Raw genomic sequence first — 22,647 nt, forward strand, 5'->3', positions numbered from 1 at the left:
TTCGGGCAAGAGATTGGATGTAGGGGGTGAAGGAGAGATCGGCATCGAATATGACCCCAATGCAGCGGGCGTGCTGTCTGGCAGTTATGGAGGTGCCACATACTGAGATGGAGATGTCAGGATAAGTTGGTTAGTAGAGGGCGGAAACAGGAGAAGGTCAGTTTTAGAGAGGTTTAGTCTCAGGTAGAGAGAGGACATAGTGTTAGAGACAGCGGACAGACAGTCGGTGATGTTTTGGATGAAAGGTGCAGAGATATCACTGGAAGAGGTGTATAGCTGGGTGTCGGCCAAATCTCCTGATGGTTTGTCCAATAGGGGCTGTGTAGATAGAGAAAAGGAGGGGGCCGAGGACCGAGCCATAGGGGACCCCAATAGCAAGGGGAAGAGGAGGGGAGTTAGAGCTAGCAAAGGAGATGCTGAATGAGCAGTCAGATAGGTAGGAGGAGAACCAGGAGAGAGCAGTGTCCTTTAGGCCGATGGAGCAAAGCATACTGAGGAGGAGTTTGCGGTCAACAGTGTCGAATGCTGCGAAGAGGTCGAGGAGGATCAGTAGGGAGTAATCAGCCCTCGATTTGGCTGTCAGGAGGATGTTTTTTACACCCTTGTAAGGGCAGTTTCTGTCGATTGTAGGGGTCAGAAGCCGGACTGTAGGGGGTCGAGAAGAGCGTTTTCTGATAGCTTACAGATGGGAGTAAACTAGGCGTTCCAATAGTTTGGAGATGAAGGGAAGATTAGAGATGGGTCGGTAGTTGGCAGCATCAGTCACGTCAAGAGTCGGCTTTTTATCAGTGGGGATATGATGGCATGTTTGAAGGAAGAGAGAAAGATGCCATAGGTCAGAGAGAGGTTGAATATAGTGGTGAGATGGGAGATAGCCACTGGGGAGAGGGACCAGAGGAGGTGTGAGGGAAGAGTGTCGCTAGCGCAGGTGGTGGGGTGAGCAGAGGAAAGCAATTTGGAGACTTCTTCTGTCATTGGTCTGAGTATAGACAGTGAGCAGGAGTATGGAGCCTACTGTTTTATACAGCTAACATTTGGCCACAGCAGCAACTCTGATCCCAAACATTTGATCATTTAGATGCCACAGTCCATGCTGACTGTGGCATCTAAGTGGTTAGACACAGGGAAGGAGATTTCTCTGTCTCCTGGTGGCTGCTCAAAAAACAGGCATCACATAGCTCAATTAAAAGAAAAGTCAAAAAGTTTTTTTTTAATTACTTTATTTTTCAAAAGTAGTGAAACTGAATCTGCATCAATTATAATTGTACTGACCAACATAATACAGTTAATGTCATTTTCATTGCACAGTGCATGGTATAAAAAAACCCCACAAAAATGACGCAATTCATTTTTTTCGTTTTACCCCATTTTTTTAGAGTTTTTCAGTCAATTATATGATAAATTAACTTATTAAAAATTACAACTTTTCCCACAAACAACAAGTCCTAATATGTTGATGGAAAAATAAAAAAATTATGACTCTTGGAAGGTGAAGATGAAAAAAATTAAAAAAATCAATAAAATTGCCTGCGTCCTCCAGGGGGTTAATATAAAATGTTTGGACCTAAAATAATACGGTGTTTAAAAATAAACATAAATTGTAGCCTAGAAATCTTCTCGGAAGACAGAGAACCTAATGAAAATTAAAGGAGATGTCCCGCGCCGAAACGGGTTTTTTTTTTTTTAAACCCCCCCCCCGTTCGGCGCGAGACAACCCCGATGCAGGGGTTAAAAAAACCACCCGCACAGCGCTTACCTGAATCCCGGCGGTCCGGTGACTTCAATACTTACCGCTGAAGATGGCCGCCGGGATCCTCTATCTTCGTGGACCGCAGCTCTTCTGTGCGGTCCACTGCCGATTCCAGCCTCCTGATTGGCTGGAATCGGCACGTGACGGGGCGGAGCTACACGGAGCTACACGGAGCCCCATAGAGAACAGCAGAAGACCCGGACTGCGCAAGCGCGGCTAATTTGGCCATCGGAGGCCAAAAATTAGTCGGCACCATGGAGACCAGGACGCTAGCAACGGAGCAGGTAAGTAAAAAACTTTTTATAACTTCTGTATGGCTCATAATTAATGCACAATGTATATTACAAAGTGCATTATTATGGCCATACAGAAGTGTATAACCCCACTTGCTGCCTCGGGACATCTCCTTTAAATGAATATGATGCCCAAAATAAACCCGTGCCAACATGGAATATGCAGGTCCCCAGTTTTTAATAGTCTCTGGTCTTGTGGTATTAAGTTCTGTAAATGACTGGACTACCAGATTGGATGGATTATCGGGTCATAGTTTAACTCTACCTTAGACCGTCTGATAAATCTGACGGCTATTGTATAATAGTTGATTGTAGAACAATTCGTATTAAATGAATCATTAATAGTTATTACTCTACAAAGGAAAGTCTTTGAGTTATGTGCCGCTTTCTGCTTAACCATTCTGCTGCAATGTCCTGGAAAACTGGCTGCCATGGCAACTCTGACTTGACCAGTCCTAGCCGTAAATATTGTCTGAAATAGCCGGTTAGAGGCTAAAGTGCATGAAATTTTCAGTCTGAAAATGTTAAATCAATGCTTCACAATGACAGGACAGACTTCCATCTAACGGCATCTTAATACACCGGATATGTTTGTATTGCTGCATGTCGTGCGCCGTCATTATTAATATGCAATTTGCTATTAGTAAATTATGAATAGAAGAACAGAGGAACGTTTCAGAGCAGTCTGACAGTTTAGTTTTGGCAAAAACTGACTATTTTGTCTTCTTATTCGCAGTCCATCAGAATTTAGGTTAATAATATACCGATGACATCATCGGTACGTGTGGCACAGGTTCCCATGCGGTAGTTTCATATAGCTCTACATTACAGATTGTACTGTAATAGATTTGTAAAGAACTTAAACAGAACATCAGGGAAAGGAATATTATCAGAAAATTACATATTATCCAAATCAGGCTGTATCAGAAAAATATATATTTTTCTGCAGCTAACTTGTCTATTTGCATAGTCTGAGCTGAGTCATCTCGTTATTATAGGGTGGACAACTTAAATAGACACTAACTTTTCACACAGCCTATACTTATTTAACAGCCTATCTTGTACTATACAGTGTCTGCATTAATTATTTTTTATTTTGTCACTGACAATCAAGTTTGAGCTGCCTGCCACTAGGAGTTTCCCTTCCAGCAACTTTGTAATCCATTGCCTGTTGTTAGGCATTTGGCTTCTCTAGTAACAGGGACATGGGAACACTGCTAGTTACTATATGCAACAGAAGGTTGGGCATTCATATGTTGCCATGCAGTTGATTGGAGCAGGGCTATGCAAGGTAGCATGGAAGTCCCATCAAGTATAGTAGTGGCAAGATAACTGGCTCAGGACTTCCTCTGCCCCCTTACCCCGCCTGTAAATGCATTGCAAAGAGCAGGGCACCAGCAGTCCTGGTGACTGTACTAATACTTTTATGACTAATAAAGGATTATTCCCATCTCATAAAGTCAAGGCAAATTCCTAGGGTATACAAATACTTTATTATCAGTGGGGAGCCAACCTCTGGGACCCCAATGAGCCTGAACATGAAGGGGGACTACTGCAGTTCCCGTCACAGCAAGATGGTGGGGAGTGCCACTATGCATGGAAAAAACGGTAAACTAGCAATGTGGCCCCTTCATTCTTGGGAGAGGTGGGGATCCCAGAAGTTGGACTCTCACAGATCATAAAGTGATATGCCATCACTTTATGAGATGGGAATACCACTTTAACTCTAAGGCAAGCCAGTTGTAATGTGTTTTGATTTCTTAGACTGTTTTGGAACATATTGGCTCCAGTCATCAAGATGTTTTGCTGTTTTATCTTCTGTGGCTTTTTATGACCTTTATTTGAATAAATAATATTATCTAATTAAATGAATTACTTACTTGCGTTTCAATGATATTTGTTGCATGTGACATTTTGTTGTAAAACCTCGTAACGATAAAAGACGTGTTTTCTGTAGGTTGGTCAGTATTCAACAAGACTTTAGAAAATGAAATACCTTAAGTCTTCAGTAAAGAAGAACTGAAAAAGTTGAGTCATCCAACCAAAATATTAGCAGACCGGTTTTGTGCTTTTTTTTTGTATATGAAATAGTGTATTCTCTTCTGAATAGAAGTTCCTGCAGGCATTCGTATAGGTCACACCGCTTCTAATATTCTTAAAGGGGTTTCCATGCAGAAACACTATTGATGACCTATCCTCATGATAGGCTATCAATAGTTGATCAGCTGGGGTCCACCGCTCAGGGCTCTGGCCAATCAGCTGATTGGGCGCCTGCAGTCAGCAGTGTAATACATAGGGGCCAGAGCAGAAGCTGCTGCTCCAACCCCGGTGTAGCAACTGGCGCTTGTAACTGCAGGCGCAGCTCTCATGAAACCACCCTCATCCTTTTTCCAAAAAATGTTGGAGGCATCTAAGATTACGCATTATGATAGTCTGCATTAACTGAGGCAGTACTTTATAAGCTTCACAATTTGCATTGGAGGCTCTGTCATCAGTCTGCATTTCTGATTTTGTTTTTAACGTAAACCACAAAAACACAGATGGAGCTACGCTAATTGCAACCGCCACCTGGACTTGTTTGTTCAGTTACTATGATGAGTCCAGACGCTGGCCATAATCAGCTTTTCTCTGCCTATGTTTTGCAGAAGAGAAATGTTGCCATCGGATACAGGTCGGATTCTGCATGCAGGAGCCTGCAGTGTAATCCGACTCTGTGCCCAGCTGGCGTCTGCGGGTACCTGTATTTTCTGTACTGCGGATGTCTCGCCGTTGCACATGCGTAGTACAGATTTTTTTTTTTCCTGCACCGTCGCTAAGTGATGACATAGAATCTGCAACCTTTCCGCAATGTCAATGCAGGATTCACTAAGTCATCCCAGACAGATATTTGTCCAGCCTTTGTTTGAACACTTCCATTGAAGGAGAACTCACAACCTCTCATTGATCAGCCTCACTGTCAGAAAGTTTTTTCTAATATCTAATCTGTGTTTCCTCCCTTTCAGTTTAATGCCATTGCTTCTAGTCTTTCCTTGTACAAATGAGAATAGGGCTGATTCGTCTTCTACACTGTGACAGCCCTTCAATTATTTGTAGACAGCTATTAAGTCTCCTCTCAGCCTTCTTTTATGTAAGCTAAACATTCCCAGATCCTTTAACTGTTCCTCATAGGACATGATTTGCAGACTGCTCACCATCTTGGTAACGCTTCTCTGAACTAGCTCCAGTTTGTCGATGTCTTTTTTTAAAGTTGGGTGCCCAGAACTGGACACAGTATTCCAGATGAAGTCTGATTAAGGAAGAGTAGAGGGGGATAATGACCTCACGTGATCTAGACTCTATGCTTCTCTTACTACATCCCAGAATTATGTTTGCCTTTTCGGCATCACATTGTTGACTCATGTTCAGTCTATGATCTATTAGTATACCCAAGTCTTTTTCACATGTGCTGCTGCTTAGCCCAATTCCTCCCATTCTGTATGCACTTTTTCATTTTTTTTGCCCAGATGTAGGACTTTGTATTTCTTCTTGTTAAATACCATTCTGTTAGTTGCCACCCACTGTTCAAGCTTTTCTAGATTTTTTTGAATACTCTCTCTCCTCTCTAGCATTAGATATCCCTCCTAGCTTTATGTTGTCAGCAAATTTGATCGATTTTTCCCATCAATTAGCTCCTCCAGATCATTTATAAAAATGTTGAACAACACTGGGCCTAGGACAGAGCCTTGTGGTACCCCACTTGATGTGCAGCCATTTATGACCACTCTTTGAGTACGATCACTAAGCCAGTTGTGAATCCACCTAGCAGTTGCCTTGTCAATCCCATATTTGGCTATTTTTTCAATATGTATGGTATGAGATACTTTATCAAATGCTTTACTAAAGTCAAGATCTACTATATCCACCGCAAATCTCCAATCAACACAGTCAGTGATTCTGCCGTGGAAGGAAATTAGACTTGTCTAACATGACTTGTTTGTTTCAAACCCATATTGGCTCTGGTTAATTATTCCATTATTATCCAATTACTTGCATACATGCTGTTTAATAATTTCTTCAAAGATCTTTCCCAATATAGAGGTCAGGCTCACAGGCCTGTAGTTTCCTGGATCCACCTTCTTCCCTTTTCTGAAGATAGGGACAATATTTGCTCTTTTCCAATCTTCTAGGACTTCTCCTATTCTCCAGGAATTTTCCGGCGACTGGTTCAGCAATTACCTCTGCTGCTTCCTTTAGTATCCTAGGATGTAATTCATCTGGATCTATTTGCTTATAGATAGCCTGCATTCTTTTATTCCCCCAATAGCATAGGGAAGATCAGCTGATGTTACACCTACTTTCTGAGAGAAAACAGATACAAAATAGGAATTTAAAAGTTCAGCCTTCTCAACACCATTCTTAATCAATTCTTCCTACCCTCTTTCTGAGTTAATTAAAATCTGCCTTTCTAAAATCCAACCTTGAGGTCTGCGTTTCCTCAGGTCTTCCTCCCCTTTTTTTCCAAAATTGAAGATCACTGCCTCCTAGGGTCCCAGCCACCCTTACTTCCCCAACCATTCCCTCCCTGTTGGTAAGAATTAGGTCCAAGATAGCAGATCCCCTTGTTTTCTTTTCTATCTTTTGGTAGATAAAGTTGGCAGCAACAGCGGATAAGAATTAGTTGGACCCATTATTTTTACCTGAGAAAGATTCCCAACAAATGTCTGGATAGTTAAAATCTCCAATGATCACTATGTCATGCTTTTTTGAGAGACATTTATTCTCTTCTTATCCGTCTGTATTCTTCTCTGGTTTTGTATTTTGCTGATGTCCTTATCGCTACTGGTAGCATGAAGTGGTACCTGTAGCCCAATCAGGTTGCACAGGTAATCCTGCTCCTCTAGGATGACACATCAATACGTACCATCACAAGAAGCTTTGTTGTGTGTCCCAGCAAAGTCTGCGAGCATGGAGCTGATACCAGGACATGGGCTGCACATGGGTTGTAGGAAGGTGGACAGGGCTGTAGAATGGCATCAACCCAGCATCAGGACTACTATCTGCTGCTTTGTGCGAGGAGGAACAGTAGGAGCCCTGCCAGAGCCCTACAAAATGACCTTCAGCAGGTGTCTGGTTTTTCAAGCATCTGACCAAAATGTCTGAAATAGACTTAATGAAGGTGACACAAAGGCCCAATGTCCAATAGTGGGACCTGTTCTCACAGACCAGCACCATGTACCTTGATTAGCATTTGCAAGAGAACAGCAGAATTGGCCGGTTTGCCACTGGAACCCTGTTCTCTTCATAGATGAGAGCAGGTTCACACTGAGCATATGTGACAGATGTGAAAGAGTCTGGTGATGCCGTGCTGAACGTTATGCTGCCTGCAATATCATCCTTCATGACTAGTTTGGTGGCGAATCAGTCATGGCTGGGGAAGCATATCCTTGGAGGGGCGCAAAACCACCACATGATAGCTAATGGTACCCCAACTGCTATAAGGATGAGATTCTTAGTGCAGTTGCCAGACCTTACACTGGAGCAGTGGGTCTGGTTCTTCCTGGTGCTGGACAATGCCTGGCCTCATGTGGCCAAAGTGTGTAGGCAGTTCCTAGATGACAAAGGCATTGATGCCATTGACTGGCCAACATGTTCCCCAGACCTGAATCTTATTGAGAACCTCTGGGGCATTCTGTATCAGTGCATCCAACTCTACCAAGTAGCAACACAAAGTGTCCAGGAGCCCACTGATGCCCTGAGCATATCCCCCAGGACAGCATCCACCATCTCTTTCCAGACATTGTCCGGAATGCATATAGGGGCCATACACACTACCGGGTTACATTATGAATTGCCGTGATGAAATTCAGGACATTGATTTTGTGGCTGATTTTGAATTCCGCACTCAATTGGTTTTTATTTTGGTTCCCATTGACCGCTGATATATCATTTTGTTCTTAACAAATTACATAATTTATATCAGTAAAGATTTTCAACTTGAATCTTTTGTTCATCGAGATCCGATGTGCAATTTAAGTAAAAGAATCCAGCACTCGAATAAATGCAAAGTATATTTATTAATCTGTCACCGAGCAATGTGATTTCTCACTGATGGATTAATAAATATACTTCGCACTTGTTTAAGTGCTGGATTCTTTTTCTTATGTAGTTAGGGAGTGAGATCCTATCCCTGCACCACCCTGCCAATTTTCTGCTAATGTGTAATTTAAGTGTTCCTCAAATTTTTTGGAGTAGTGTGTTTTATATTCTACAATGTGGGTAATTTTGCGGCACGGCTACAATGCCAGTCTATAACTCAGTATGATCGGAAAATCGATTCTAAGATTAGGTGCATACAATGAAATGAAGGGGCTCAGAGCAGATATTAAAATAATGCCCCTTCTGATACTGACACTCTGACACCCCCTGACCACCCGCAATAGGAGGACATGGTATTGGGCTGGCTACAGAAGCTCTCCACAGGGGTCCTAGAGTTACTGCATGCAACCTCTATGGTACATATGCCCTATAGAGATGAGCGAGCATACTCGCTAAGGACAATTACTCGATCGAGCATTGTCCTTAGCGAGTATCTCCCCGCTCGGCTGCCGGCGCGGGTGAGAGGTGAGTTGCGGCAATGAGCAGGGGGGAGCAGGGGGAGAGAGGAAGAGAGAGATCTCCCCTCCGTTCCTCCACGCTCTCCACAGCCGCTCCCCGCCGGCAGCCGAATCTTTTCTTCCGAGCGGGCAGGTAGTCGCTAAGGGCAATGCTTGATCGAGTAATTGTCCTTAGTGAGTATGCTCGCTCATCTCTAATGCCCTAATATTCCTCCATTATGTATTTTATTTGCAACTTTTATTTTGGTTTTTCTTACGTATTGCTCTGTACTGTATATTAAAATATACATTTATTTATATGTTATTGGCGTTTTGGATGCAGGGAGGAGAGGAAGGATATCTGAGTAAGACTTGCTACCAAGCAAACGCCATTGGAACAGATCAAGGGAAGAGGCATGAACAGGAAGATGAGAAATCCGACAGCATTATTTTGGAGGTGAGTTAGTATTGATTATTATTTATTTATCATTTCGCAATTTTGATTTGAATATTGATCTGTTTTATTGCTCAACAAGCAAAATCCTGGATAAAATGGTGCAGCATGCTGGGCTACTTCATCCAGAAAAATGCTATATAGCATAACAGGAACCCAATGAACCCTATGAAGTCAATGAGGTCTGTTGGGCACTGTGCCTGGCGCTCATGTGCTGGAACCAGCATTTAAGTTATTTTTAATATTTGCCTCCTGTAATGGAGCTGAACAACGGAAATGATAGTGCAGGTGGGAATCGAGCCTAAAAGATTAGCAGAACACTTCTCTTTTTACATAAAGCAAATCATGCACAGCAATTCCTGGATATATGCAGATTATCCGAATTAAATGGAACAATTCTAATACCAGTACTGATTAAGGAATTGCTGTGCATGCATGTAGGACTGGGTATGAACATCAAAATTACATACACATAAAACATGAGGTTTCACCCCCCAGTCAGCACAGCCCCCCAAAGTACATGACAGCAGCTCCCCAGTCAGGACAGCCCACCCCCCATGTAGAGGTCGGGTACAGTGCACACTAGAGCATTTTGCAGGCTTGTCTCCTCTAGTGTACCGACAAGGAGCAGAAGAGCAGTGCACACATTACAACAGGGGTGCAATTTTTTTAATGGTCTAAGGGCCACATTGCCATACTGAACTACTTCCAGGATCAGCAAGGGTATTACCATCGTAGACATTTATGGTATATCTTAAGAATATACTACAATATCGGAATCTCACCTATTTGGAGAATGAGGGTCACCTTTTCCCCTCCCCTTCAATTAGCACTTCAGAGAGGAGACAATGCCTGTGGCTCTCTGAAATCTAGCAGAACAAAAAACGAATGCCAGAGATAAGATATATAAGCCTGTTTCTATTATCAGTATTAAAAAGGGTTGTCCATGTCTGTATATAAAGGATCTTTGATTTTTTTTAGAAACAATGCCACTCTTGTCCGCTGCACTAGTGCCTGGCATTTCAACTCATCTGTAGCCAAGTATTTTGGGCTAAACTGCAATTCCAGACACAACCAAAGGTCAAGAATGGCACTGTTTTTTGAAAATAAACAGACCCTTTTAAAAAAAAAAAAAATGCTGGACATCTCCTTTAACACCTTAATAGAGATGAGCGAACGTGTTCTTAACGAACACTTACGCACCCAGACACCGGCTTATCCGAGGACTTCAGTGTCCGCGCGTAAGTATTCGGCCGGCGCCGGGCGGCGGGGGGAGGTGCGGCGGCGCGGGCGGCAGCAGCGGGGAACAGGGGGGAGCCCTCTCTCTCTCCCTCTCCCCCCCACTCCCCGCCGCACCCCCCCGCGCTGCCACGGCGACCCCCGAACTTTTTTCGCCCGAGCACGGAATTGCTCGCAAAGTTCGGTGCTCGGGTGAAAAGGGGCGGAGCCGAACACGTTCGCTCATCTCTACACCTTAACCCATTCATGACCAAGGGTCATTGATGTGCCTGTGTCCAGGTCACATTCTGCAATTCTGGTAACATATCTACATGAGAATTTGTTTTTTGCAGGACAAGTTGTATTTTTCAATACAACTTGTTTGGGTTCCTGGAGAATTGGGCTGACTGCTGTTGGCTACAGGTTCTACCGTAGGGACAGGCTGCATCTTAGTGGGGAGGGTACAGCTGTGCTGGGGGAGAAGATGGGTAGAAGGTTGGAGGAGTGTTTAAACACACAGAAAGTTGCAAGATGACATGACACAAACACAGGCAGACAAGACTGAGGAAATACAACTTCCTCTTGCAGAGGGGCTGGGGTATATATCTACCCCCAAACCCAGGGGATTCGCTGACCAGAACCACCACACCCAGCCAGCTCAATTAACCCTTACCTGTGCAGATGTGTTCCTGGAACCCAGAGTACTACAAGTTCCAGAAGCACAACCTACCACTAGGGGCACATGATGAGAACATTGTTCGTCCTCTTTACAAGTCACTAGTCAGACCACACATGGAATATTGTGTACAGTTTTGGGCACTGGTACTTAAGAAGGATATATGAGAGCTTGAGCGGGTACAAAGTTGGACAACTAAAGTAAATTAATTGTGCAGACTACAATAACCAGAGAGGTTATCAAAAGTTGGGTTATTTAGTTTAGAAAAAAGATGTCTAAGGGGCGACCAAATAGCTATGTATAAATACATGAGGGGACAATACAAGGATCTCTCCCATGATCTGTTTATACCAAGGACTGCGATGGTAACAAGAGGGCATCCTCTACGTCTAGAGGAAAGAAGGTTTCTACACCGACATAGAAGGGGGTTCTTTACTGTAAGAGCAGTAAGACTGTGGAACTCTCTGCCTGAGGACGTGCTGATGGTGAACTCACTAAAAGAGTTCAGGAGGGGCCTGGATGCTCTTCTTGAGCGATACAATGTTATATTTTATAGTCATTAATAACTTCAGAAGGGTCGTTGATCCAGGGATTATTGCTAGACTTGTAGTCAGGAAGGAATACACACTATGTCCGAACCACTTCTCTGACTAGCTGATGCACACTGTGTATTAGTATGCAGTAGTAGTCTAGGACACTACATGCTGCTCTGACTGTCCAGTGCTACTCATGTATGCAGAACTGGTTAATCAAAGCAGGTGTAGAGTCTCAGACTAATGATGCATATTAATACACAGCGTGTAATCAGAGAAGCTGCTGTGGAGGGTTACTTTAATAGTAAGAAATCTATGGCAAACCAGCATGCCTTCACAATGCCAAATTAACCGAAATGGCAGCCCGTAATCTCATTGTTTTTTTTTCCGGAAGGCAGAGGTAACTCCCTCCCTCTATCAGGCCATACCAGTACTGACTGCGGCATCTGAAGGGATGATAGCTGGGATTGGAGTTATCTCCGATCCAGACCGCTGCCCCAGGTGTCAGCTGTTTTCGCCATGTATAGAAAACCACTTTAAGCTCTAAGTCTTTCATAGGTTTAAAGTCCTTGTAGTAAGATGTAAAATAGTAGACACAGGCCTTTAACCCTTTCCAATCCAATTTGTATCCTGGTTTTCCTAGGGGGCTTACTCTTTTTCTGCCATTAACAATGATGCTATCTGCTGGCTAAAGCCAGTCCTGCATGAGGTGACACATTGGATAGGCTCCGACAGCAGAGAGGCTGCCAATATACAGTAAGAGAACCCCGACGGACGTCTTCCACCATCGGAGCTGTACAGCCTTAAATCATGATGTCTTTAGACGTCAGACAGTGGATTGGAAAGGGTTAAACTAAACAGCCTGTGTTGTGCAGACTTGTTGCATTCTCTCTTGTCACGCGTCTTATATGATGGCCCGAGGAGTATTTGAATGCATAGCCTCTGGGAGACATCTCGTCTTTATAACGCAGCATCTGCTCTTATTCTCTATGTGATCCTTTTGCTTTAGTGTCTCTTTAATTCAGGCATTTAAAAAGGCGACCGGAAAACGTTTTTATGTTGCGAGGAGCAGAAATAGGCGGCATGTTTGTTGGTTAATTGTTAAACTGTTCACCTTTAGATCAGTAGTTAAATTTGGCCGTAGCATGCTTTGTAGGAATTCTACAATACGCGGCTTGATATGTGTAGCTTTTTTCTTTTTTCCTCGGTTTTCAGCAATGCCCCTAATTGCTCGTTGCTCGTGCTCTTCCACGTTTTGTTGTATAAACATTACTTAGACGCTGCATTCGTGAACGTGCCGTCGTTTCCCTCCCTACTCTTCTACTTGTCCTCTGAGGTTGGAAGCAATGATCTCCCTTTGACTCTGACTTTGATCTCTCCTCAAATTCTCTTACATTCCCCCAAAAGAATATGCTTGATTGACAGTGACAACAATAAGTAAATCAAAGCATATTTACCAGGGAGCTGGAGGGAAGAGCTTAAAAATGCTGACTTTTGTGACCTCCTGAAAATGTTTTTCTTCATCCGCATTTTGTAACATTGTGACCTTACAGAGCTGATTATTTGTGTCACTGAAATAGGTTTTGTTATGGATGGCTAACAAATAAACTGTTCACTAGCTGGAACTGAACATAAAAGTAGAGATTTGTACCAAGAATAAGTGTTCCATTAGTAAATATAAAGAGCTGGCGTGTCGTCTGCACTGCCATATTAATAAAAGGGAGCACACAGACTACTTTACAAATAGATTGCTTAGATATGATGTACTAATATTTAGACTGTGCTTTAAATGCATATTTACTGAATTCACATACTGTGGTACAGAATAGCAAACCTAAAAACTGTCACCACCTCCCTTCCTTACTGCTTAAAGGGGTTGTCCCGCGCCGAAACGGGTTTTTTCTTTTTTCAACCCCCCCCCCCCCCCGTTCGGCGCGAGACAACCCCGATGCAGGGACCTAAAGAAAGCTTACCGGAGCGCTTACCTTAATCCCCGCGCTCCGGTGACTTCTATACTTACCGGTGAAGATGGCCGCCGGCATCCTCTTCCTCCGTGGACCGCAGCTCTTCTGTGCGGTCCATTGCCGATTCCAGCCTCCTGATTGGCTGGAATCGGCACGTGACGGGGCGGAGCTACACGGAGCCCCATAGAGAACAGGAGAAGACCTGGACTGCGCAAGCGCGGCTAATTTGGCCATCGGAGGGCGAAAATTAGTCGGCTCCATGGGAACGAGGACGCCAGCAACGGAGCAGGTAAGTATAAAACTTTTTATAACTTCTGTATGGCTCATAATTAATGCACAATGTACATTACAAAGTGCATTATTATGGCCATACAGAAGTGTATAGACCCACTTGCTGCCGCGGGACAACCCCTTTAAAGGGGTTTTTTGACTCTCATGTGGATTTAGATAGTGATATGCCCACATCACATTTTGCTCTAAAATATTCCCTAGATAGCATTATTTTCAATTTTCATGACTTCTCCTCACCGATTGTGAGTTTCCTACGCGTTTCAGTTTGTTGACACGCTGCATTTTGGGTTCCGCAGCAGTTTATGGTACCCATACGTGGTGTTCATAGTGCCTGCCCACCTGCTAAGAGTACGGCGGAGCATTTTCAGCTCCCGGGTATGGGACGTTGGTAATGGCAATCCATACACTGAAGGAACTGCAAGAGAGTCTGGTGAGTGGATCTGATGGGATGTCACCAAAAGCAAAAAAAAGGCTTAAAAGGGTTATGCAGTTGTAAACTGTTGCTAGCTTATCCTTAGGTTAGGTCGTCAATAGTAAATCGGCACACGTCATTCACCCGAGACCACCGACAATAAGCTGTTCTTGCTTGTGCACGCATGCACTGAGCTGATTTCTGCAGGAAGCAGAAAGCTCCGTTATCAATACAGTGGCCTGGCGTGGTATTGCACCCATTTACTTCATTGGGAACTTCACCTGTAATATTTATCCTGATCACTGCAATGGGTATGAAGCTGTCAGAAATCAGCTCAGTGCACGGACACACTGGCATGGCTAACAGCTAAATGGCAGGGGTTTTGGGCAACAAACCTGCACTGATCCACTATTAATGGCCGAACCTGAGGATATACTGTCAATAGTTCACAATTATACAACCCCTTTAATTATTGATGCTTTTATCAGGATAGGTCATCAATAGTTGATTATCTGTTATTGGGCTCACTGTCAGTGCAGACAAGGCCAGAAGCTGACAGCTCTGTTCCGATTACTGTTGGTAATGCAGGCATGGCTACCATAGAATTCAATGCATTACAAACCTGGGCTCTTCCATTGTGGACAGAGTTGTCTGCTTCTGCTTCTGCCTACACTGACAGCAGGTCCATTAACAGCTGATCGCTGCAGATCCCAAGTGGTAAACCTCTGCTGATCATCTTTGATGACCTGTCCTGAGGATGGGTCATCAATAGTTAAATGGGTTAATCCAGGACTTTTACTATTGCAAACCTATCCTCAGGGCATCAATAGTTGATCAGCAGGGGTCTACTGCAGCGGATCCTCACCAGTCAGCTGTTTACAAGAGCCGCCGTCATTGCGGACAGTGCTGGGCACAGCTCCTATACCTGGCGAATGGCTGATCCCAAGCAGCAGACCCCAGCCAATCAACTATTGATGATCTATCCTCAGGATAGGTCATCCATAGTAATAGTCCAAGAGAACCCCTTTAATTTTTTGTCTGATCCCTTTGTCATCTTCCTGCCATCCCGAGAATTGCGATCGCAGGACTAACAATTTTCAAATGCGGCAGAATTGCCATCAATATGTGGTGCGGAATCTGAACAATGGTACAATACGTTAGCTGTGTGTAGCAAAAAGAAATCTGTGTGGAAATATGAGCATTAGGGATGAGCGAGTATACTCGCTAAGGCACTACTCGCTCGAGTAATGTGCCTTAGCCGAGTATCTCCCTGCTCGTCCCTAAAGATTCGGGGGCTGGCGCGAGGCGGGAAGCTGCGGGGGAGAGTGGGCGGGAACGGAGGGGAGATCTCTCTCTCCCGCCTGCTCCCTGCCGCAACTCACCTGTCAGCTGCGGCGGCCCCCGAATCTTTAGGGACGAGCAGGGAGATACTCGGCTAAGGCACATTACTCGAGCGAGTAGTACCTTAGCGAGTATACTCGCTCATCCCTAATGAGTATGCTTCATCAGCTTTACCTTATGTTGGTCATTTGTTGTAGATTTTACGGGTGATTTTACTCTTCGCATTGCTCAGGACGAAATCGTTGGCCAAATCTGTGACAAATTCCAGGTGTAACATTGTCTGTAATGCATAGGTCTCTGTTAGTTCATACCTTACTTTATATGCACAGACTAATGTAATTTTGTATACAGACTTATATAACATTAAAAAACAATTACAGTAGAACCTCAACTAATGTCATTAATCCGTCCGGAAGCAATGGACTTTAGCAGAAATCAATGTTAGTTGAGGACATTATTTCCATAGGAATTAATGTAAATCAAATTAATTGGTTTTAGACGTTCCAAAAAACACACCAAACCCCATTTAATAGAGAATAATTCTGGTCTTTAATAACAATAACAATACTGAATGAATATAAAACACAAATGTAAAGAAAAAAGTAACAATTAACAGGTTTTTGGACATTTAGCATACAGTGCTTTGACATAGGACTGCAGGGACATCATTATAGCAGTAGGTATCACTGTTATCTGTGCTTTGACAAAGGACTGCAGTATTTATTTGCAAACGTTTCTTTCCTGTACTGTACTCATCTGTACAGTACTTACATTTTGCAGTACAGTGGGGATTCAGGAGGCAGGCAGCGTTCAGCCGGCACTTTGGGGATTCAGCTGCTGTACTGTGTGAGGAGGCAGGCAGATACAGCAACGCTCAGCCGGCACTGTGCACTGTGGAGAGGGGAGGGCAAGCAGTAGGTGCGCGCTGATGCAGGAGAAGCAGGAAGTGACTGGCATCAGCTGCGCGTGCCTCACTGAGCGGCGCCCGGGGTCATGGAGCGGTCGGCGCCCTTATCTGAGGAATGCAACTTTATTTGAGGGACCGCTGCTGCCCTGAGACATCGAATTAAGTTGAAAACAGTGTTACTTAAAGGGGTTGTCCCGCGAAAGCAAGTGGGGTTATACACTTCTGTATGGCTATATTAATGCACTTTGTAATATACATCGTGCATTAAATATGAGCCATACAGAAGTTATTCACTTACCCACTCCGTTGCTGGCGTCCCCGTCTCCATGGCTCCGTCTAATTTCAGGGTCTAATCGCCCGATTAGACGCGCTTGCGCAGAAGGGTCTTCTCCCTTCTGGTCGGTCCGGGCACGAGCGGCGTTCTGGCTCCGCCCCCTTCTAAGCGTCATCGCGTAGCTCCGCCCCGTCACGTGTGCCGATTCCAGCCAATCAGGAGGCTGGAATCGGCAATGGACCGCACAGAGCCCATGGTGCACCATGGGAGAAGACCCGCGGTGCACCATGGGAGAAAAACGCGGTGCATCATTGGGAAAGGACCAGCGGCCATCTTTAAAAGAAGAAAAGAAGATGCTGCGCGAACTGGGAAGGAGGTAAGCGATTTTTTTTTTTAAATTACAAACGGTATTGATTTTAACGGGGCAGAATGCGGGGGTAGGTTGAAAAAAAAATTGCATTTCGCCGCAGGACAACCCCTTTAAGAGCAATGCTACTCAAGGGTTTACTGTAAGAAAAAGTTACAAAGTAAAATTTCCCTCTAGGACTAAAAATATGCCTGTTCAAAATAAAGTAAATGATTAAATGTAAAAAAAAACAAAACATCTAAGTAACTAAGCCAGTCCCCTGCTCAGTTACAGACAATGCAGAAATAGAAAAGGGGGGTTGGCTTAGTTATTGAATTTACCCAATTAGCCAGCCCCCTGCAATGACATCAGTGACATTGAGATGGATAGGAGAAATCCATACCCCATCACTTGTGTTAGAATCGGGTCAGAAATGGAGATGTTGGCAACGCTGGACCTGGACTGTATCAAGTACGCTTTTCTCTACCTGAGCAACTCCTTTAAAGGCCAGAATTGGCTTGGTCCTTAAGGGCTTAATATATTAGTGCACTGATAAACAGCAATTTTCGAACTGTTATGGTATGATCACATGTGGCAGATTTGTTGCAGACATTTTTGCCGCTATCACATAAATCTGAATGGGGCTTGCAGAAATTCATTTAGAATTTTCTGCAGCTAATATGCCACGTATGAACATACCCTAAAAGGGGTTTTAGGGGAAATACTATTGATGACCTATCATCAGCTTCTGCTCCGACCTCTGTGTATTTGGAGTGGATGTCTCCACGCCGACCTGCCATGTAGTGGCTGGCGCTTGTAACGGCAGGCACGGCTCCCATTGACTTCAGTGAGAGCTGTGCCTGCAGTTACAAGCATCGGCCACTACATGGAGGTCGGCGAGGTAACTTCCGCTCCGACCTCTATGTTATTGCGACGCTGACAGCTTGTGCCTGCTCAGCTGATCGGTCGTGGTCTTGAGCGGCGGACCCCGGCCGATCAACTATTGATGACCTATCCTCATGATAGGTCATCCATAGTATTTCCCTGGAAAAGTGTTGTCAGAATATATCCCCTTTTCAGTGAGAGATCATATTATAAACAAGAGGACCTGCAAGGAGTTCAAGGTTCCTGCATTTTTCTATTGGTTTGCGAATGGATAAAAGTTCTACTACAAAAGTCTGTGTCTTTGACTTCTTGTGGCTGCTGTTCTTGTCACTTATCAGTCTGGTGATGCATTTGCATGGTTATAGTAAATTCAGAAATAGGTATACTGTATATTAGGCAATATCTCTTTGTGAAGTTCTGTTATGTGTAGCTTCACCAGAGGTCTTCTGTATAGTATGCTGTAATATGGAAAACACAAGGGCATCTGATATCCTTGTTATTGGAAACAGAATTTCCTCGAAACATATTTTAGTAATTTACTCAGCATACACCGTGTTGTTTTGTCTTAATCGACAACGTTTGGAAAAGTTCTTTAATGCATACTCAAACTTTCAGATGACTTTTCAGAATAAGCTGCCATGTCTGTACATAAGGAATACCAACATTTATGGCCATTATGCGACTTGTATCTTGCAATATCACCTATTTTCCACTCTGCAGGCTGTAGTTGTAATTTTCAAATCTTTCTAAGCTGATGGGAGAAGACCAGCTGTTATAAAGTCTACATACTTCACACAGCAAAAACAGCAGACCCTGCTCCATAACTCTCTGTAGGACACACACATAAAATTATCATGTAGGACATTAAGCAAGTACTGAGCAGTGCAGATGTGATTGTAGTAGTTGTAAATCACTCATCTGTTATGTAAATCACTTCCTCTTTCTTGTCCATAGACTTCTATAGGAGGGAGGAGCCATCCTCTTCTTTCAATTCCTGTTATCCTTCTTGATTTCTCTCTTACTGGACTTCACTGGACAATAGGCAATGAACAGAAAATTGTAAGGAAGTCATACCCCTACTGACCAACACGTTAGAGTAATTTTTCTGCACAAAAACATCATTTGAGGTAAATAAAGAGATTTGTACATTTGCTGGTTGTCACATTGACTATCACAAGTTGTTTGAAAAATCAATGACCATTTCAATTACTTGTAGAAAAATTATAAAAGAAAAAAAAGTGATACAGAACTGAATAACATGAAAGATGACCCAACGCCCCTCCTGACAGGTCCAGCTTTTGGTGTAACTTTCGTTTTGTAAGACAAATGACAGATTCAAGGAGTAAACCTGACTTCTCATTTATTGAGAACCAGCAGGTATAACGTGTTTTGAGGCAAGAGCCTTTTCATCGTATATGCTGGACTGTGCACAACTTGGGCTTGTAAGGAAGCTTAGCTATGCGCAGTGTCTGTGTGATAAGCAGAATGGCGGAACTAAGCTCACTTAGTACAGGCAAAGTTGTACACAGTCCAGCTTATCTGATGAAGAGGCATTTGCCTCGAAACGTTTTATACCTGCTGGTTTTCAATGAATGAGAAGTCTGGTCTACTCCTTAAGAGTGGTTTCACATCTGTACTGGGAATTCCGCTTTCCTGCTCCGCTTGTGGAACGGGAAAGGGGAATATCCATGGCCGAACGGTTCCATCTCTAGATGGAACATCTCCAGGTGCTCCCCATTTACTATAATGGAGTCTGCCCTCTTTCCGCCCAGCTAACTAGCTTTTGTATGGAAGATAAAGCGCCGCATGCAGCACTTTTTCTTCCAGTATTTTCAGACACATCTGTGGCGGAACCTTCGGAGGTTCCATTGCAGATGGGGAACCACCCTAACCATGTCATTTGTCTTATAGTGTGATCTATGGCTGTGCAACGTTGCGTGACCAAAGTGGCCATGTAGCGTTAGCCTAAGAGGACCAAGGGCATATTTAAAATACATATTTTGTCGTTTTTTTGTTTTTTAAATGCCCAACATGATATAATTTTACATGAACGTTACTGATACAAAGTATGAATGACTACAAAGACTGAGTTCCGACGCTTTTGAAACATAAGGACTCTGTGAAGGGTAAATACTTATTGAATGCATTGTGCATCACAGGTTTCGATGGAAACGATTATCCTAAATGTTGGTGCACGTGGTAAGTTAATATAAGCCTTCGTACAGTGAATAATGACTTATTGCCTTACTTCTGGACAAGACATGTTTGTAGCAGGCGCAACAGAGCATAACCTGATGTAAAACTGCAGACATATATCTGTTACTTTCACATTTTCTATTGATGTTTCTTAGATTAACTTGCAGTGAGACACGAGCAGTTCTCGCTAGTGACAGTCAATCAATACAAATATGAGGACATGAGTCATGTTTCTTCATCAGTACCTTGCTGTAATGTTCAATCTGAAATTGTTTTCTTTTTCTACTGAATGAGATGGGGTAATGACTGTACAAGCAGTCCTCAGAGGATGAATCCATGATGATGTCCGGGATGGATGCATGAAATAGAGAAGCCGAGAGCCCTGTCTGTTGTGGCTGAGAGACAGAAGATGAATTATTACAGAGTTTGCTGTCAGCCGAGATGTGCAGACCGAGACCTTGTCTGTGGTTGGATTGGGTATTCGTGTATTGATACAGATTAGCGAAGAATACGGATTGATCAGATAATTAAGCACAAATATCTTCATGTCTTTATGAGTAATTAGGTAAAAGGTAATTTGTTGTATGTCCATTTTTTTAAGTAAAGGCACGATTACGTGAGCGAGAGTGGCCACCTCTAGCGCTCACACTTTAAAGATAACTGTTGGGTTGAACTTGCAAGCGCAGGCGCCAATTAGCGTTACATTTCTAGCATTAGTGGTGCTGTGTTGTATGGCTACCATACCATAGACGCATACGGCGACAGTTCTGGTTGGCATCAGCTTTGCATTAATTTTTTTTTAATGTAAATATTTTTATGTTTTTCTGTTATTTTTTTTACTTATGTATGTAATTATGTTTTTTACCATCTATGTCCCCCATGAGGTCATATAAGACCTCTGGGGGACATTCACAATATATAGATTTTTTTTTAATTTGACACTTTCCTACTGTAGTTGGGGTATCCATAGAAGCCCCAGTTACAGGGAAAACATCCACCTGTAGTGACAGTAGTCACTGGTAGAGCTGATCAGGGTCCGCTATGACCCTGCAGCTCTGCTGTGCCAGGGAATCCCATCAGTCACGTGACCGCCGGCTCGCATAGTAAGAGTTACACTTCCACTTTCACTTTTTAGTACACAGCTCTCATTGAGCACTGTGTACTCAGGAAAAGAGAAGTCAGAAAGGGTTAAAAAACCCTCCTGCCTTCTTCTCCAGGTTATCAGCTGTGACTAACAGCTAACAACCCAACATGCTTCTGATTTATTGCAAAAGCAGAGGCTTTAAACCTCCCCCGATGTAATTTTTACTATCGTCCGGGTTTAAAGCCCAGGACCAAGCGCCGTAAATTTACTGTGCTTTGTCCTTAATGGGTTAAATGGGGAAAATTGGTTTCTACCTCATTGGGGTTTTTTGTCTTCCTCTGGATCAAAATTGTGAGGTAACAGGCTGAACTGGATGGACATGTGTCTTTTTTTGTCCTTACATACTATGATACTATGTGTTTTAAAGACATCCGTCTTGTACAAGTGGAGCACATTGGCTTAAACAGATACGGCATGTGTTTGGGTTCACCAAGGCTTCTAACTCCAGTGTTTGATTATTGCTTATCGCTCTTATGTGGACTTTGGAGCAACAAACATTGTAGAATGACAAGCTCTGGTGCTTGTGGTGAGTTCATGCGTTACAGAGAATTTGCACAAAATCACTGCTAAACTAAGTCATTTTGGCACAATTGTGATAAAATCTCAGCCAGAAAAACAGTATTTGATCACAGCATGTCTGCATACATATACACAGCAAAGTTGTGTGTATGGAGCCTGGCACAGCCCCTCTATGTGCTGCCATGCGGGTTCCCTCAGGTGCTGCATGTACTACAATCTAGGGGAAAATACAGAATCTAATAATACCTGCCGTGATTTGCTTGCTGTATCACTGTGCAACAGAAGAATCCTCCACATGTTTTTGTATGACTTCACAGGTATATAAAAGTGCAGCAGAGATCCCATGCATCTCTATGGGGGCCCTGTTACTGTCCGTACAGAATTGTCATAAAAAGGCCATAGATGTAACCTTTTGGTTGTGTTTTATTGTAATACAGGGATATAGCTATGTAGATGCAGAGGTAGCAGTTATACCCGGGCCCTCGAAAACCCCTTTATCACATAAGGAAGAAAGAGGGGATACCAAGGTGCGCTGAAACAGGAACTTCAGCTAGAGGGGTTGTGTAGCGGCAAAACACCCATGCAGCCTGTAAAACAGCAGGAGCTATCGGACAACCGCAGACTGGCACAAGACTCCATCACTAATGAAGAAATCCAGGAAGAAAAAGGGGATACCAAGGTGCACTGAAACAGGAGCTTCGCCTAGTGGGGTTGTGCAGTGGCAAAACACATATGCGGCCTGTAAAAGAGTAGCAATCACCCTACCATGGACTGGCACAAGACTCCGTTGCTAATGAAGAAATGCAGGAAGAAAAAGGGGATACCAAGGTGTGCTGAAACAGGAGCATGTTATCACATAAGAACCAGGGTTA

At 43.5% G+C, this 22,647-nt stretch overlaps 1 protein-coding gene across 3 annotated transcripts in view; it reads left to right on the forward strand.

Annotated features, from left to right (window-relative positions):
- ATG10 (autophagy related 10) overlaps window positions 1-22,647 on the forward strand; it is a 131,909-nt gene that overhangs the window by 31,502 nt on the left and 77,760 nt on the right. For all 3 annotated transcript variants that reach the window (XM_066602957.1, XM_066602955.1, XM_066602958.1), the window contains exon 3: window positions 8,959-9,072. In XM_066602957.1, the coding sequence (XP_066459054.1) occupies window positions 8,959-9,072 (114 nt within the window). The remainder of the gene's footprint in view (window positions 1-8,958; window positions 9,073-22,647) is intronic.

The sequence above is a fragment of the Eleutherodactylus coqui genome, chromosome 5 (assembly GCF_035609145.1).
Source record: "Eleutherodactylus coqui strain aEleCoq1 chromosome 5, aEleCoq1.hap1, whole genome shotgun sequence".
NCBI lineage: Eukaryota > Metazoa > Chordata > Amphibia > Anura > Eleutherodactylidae > Eleutherodactylus > Eleutherodactylus coqui.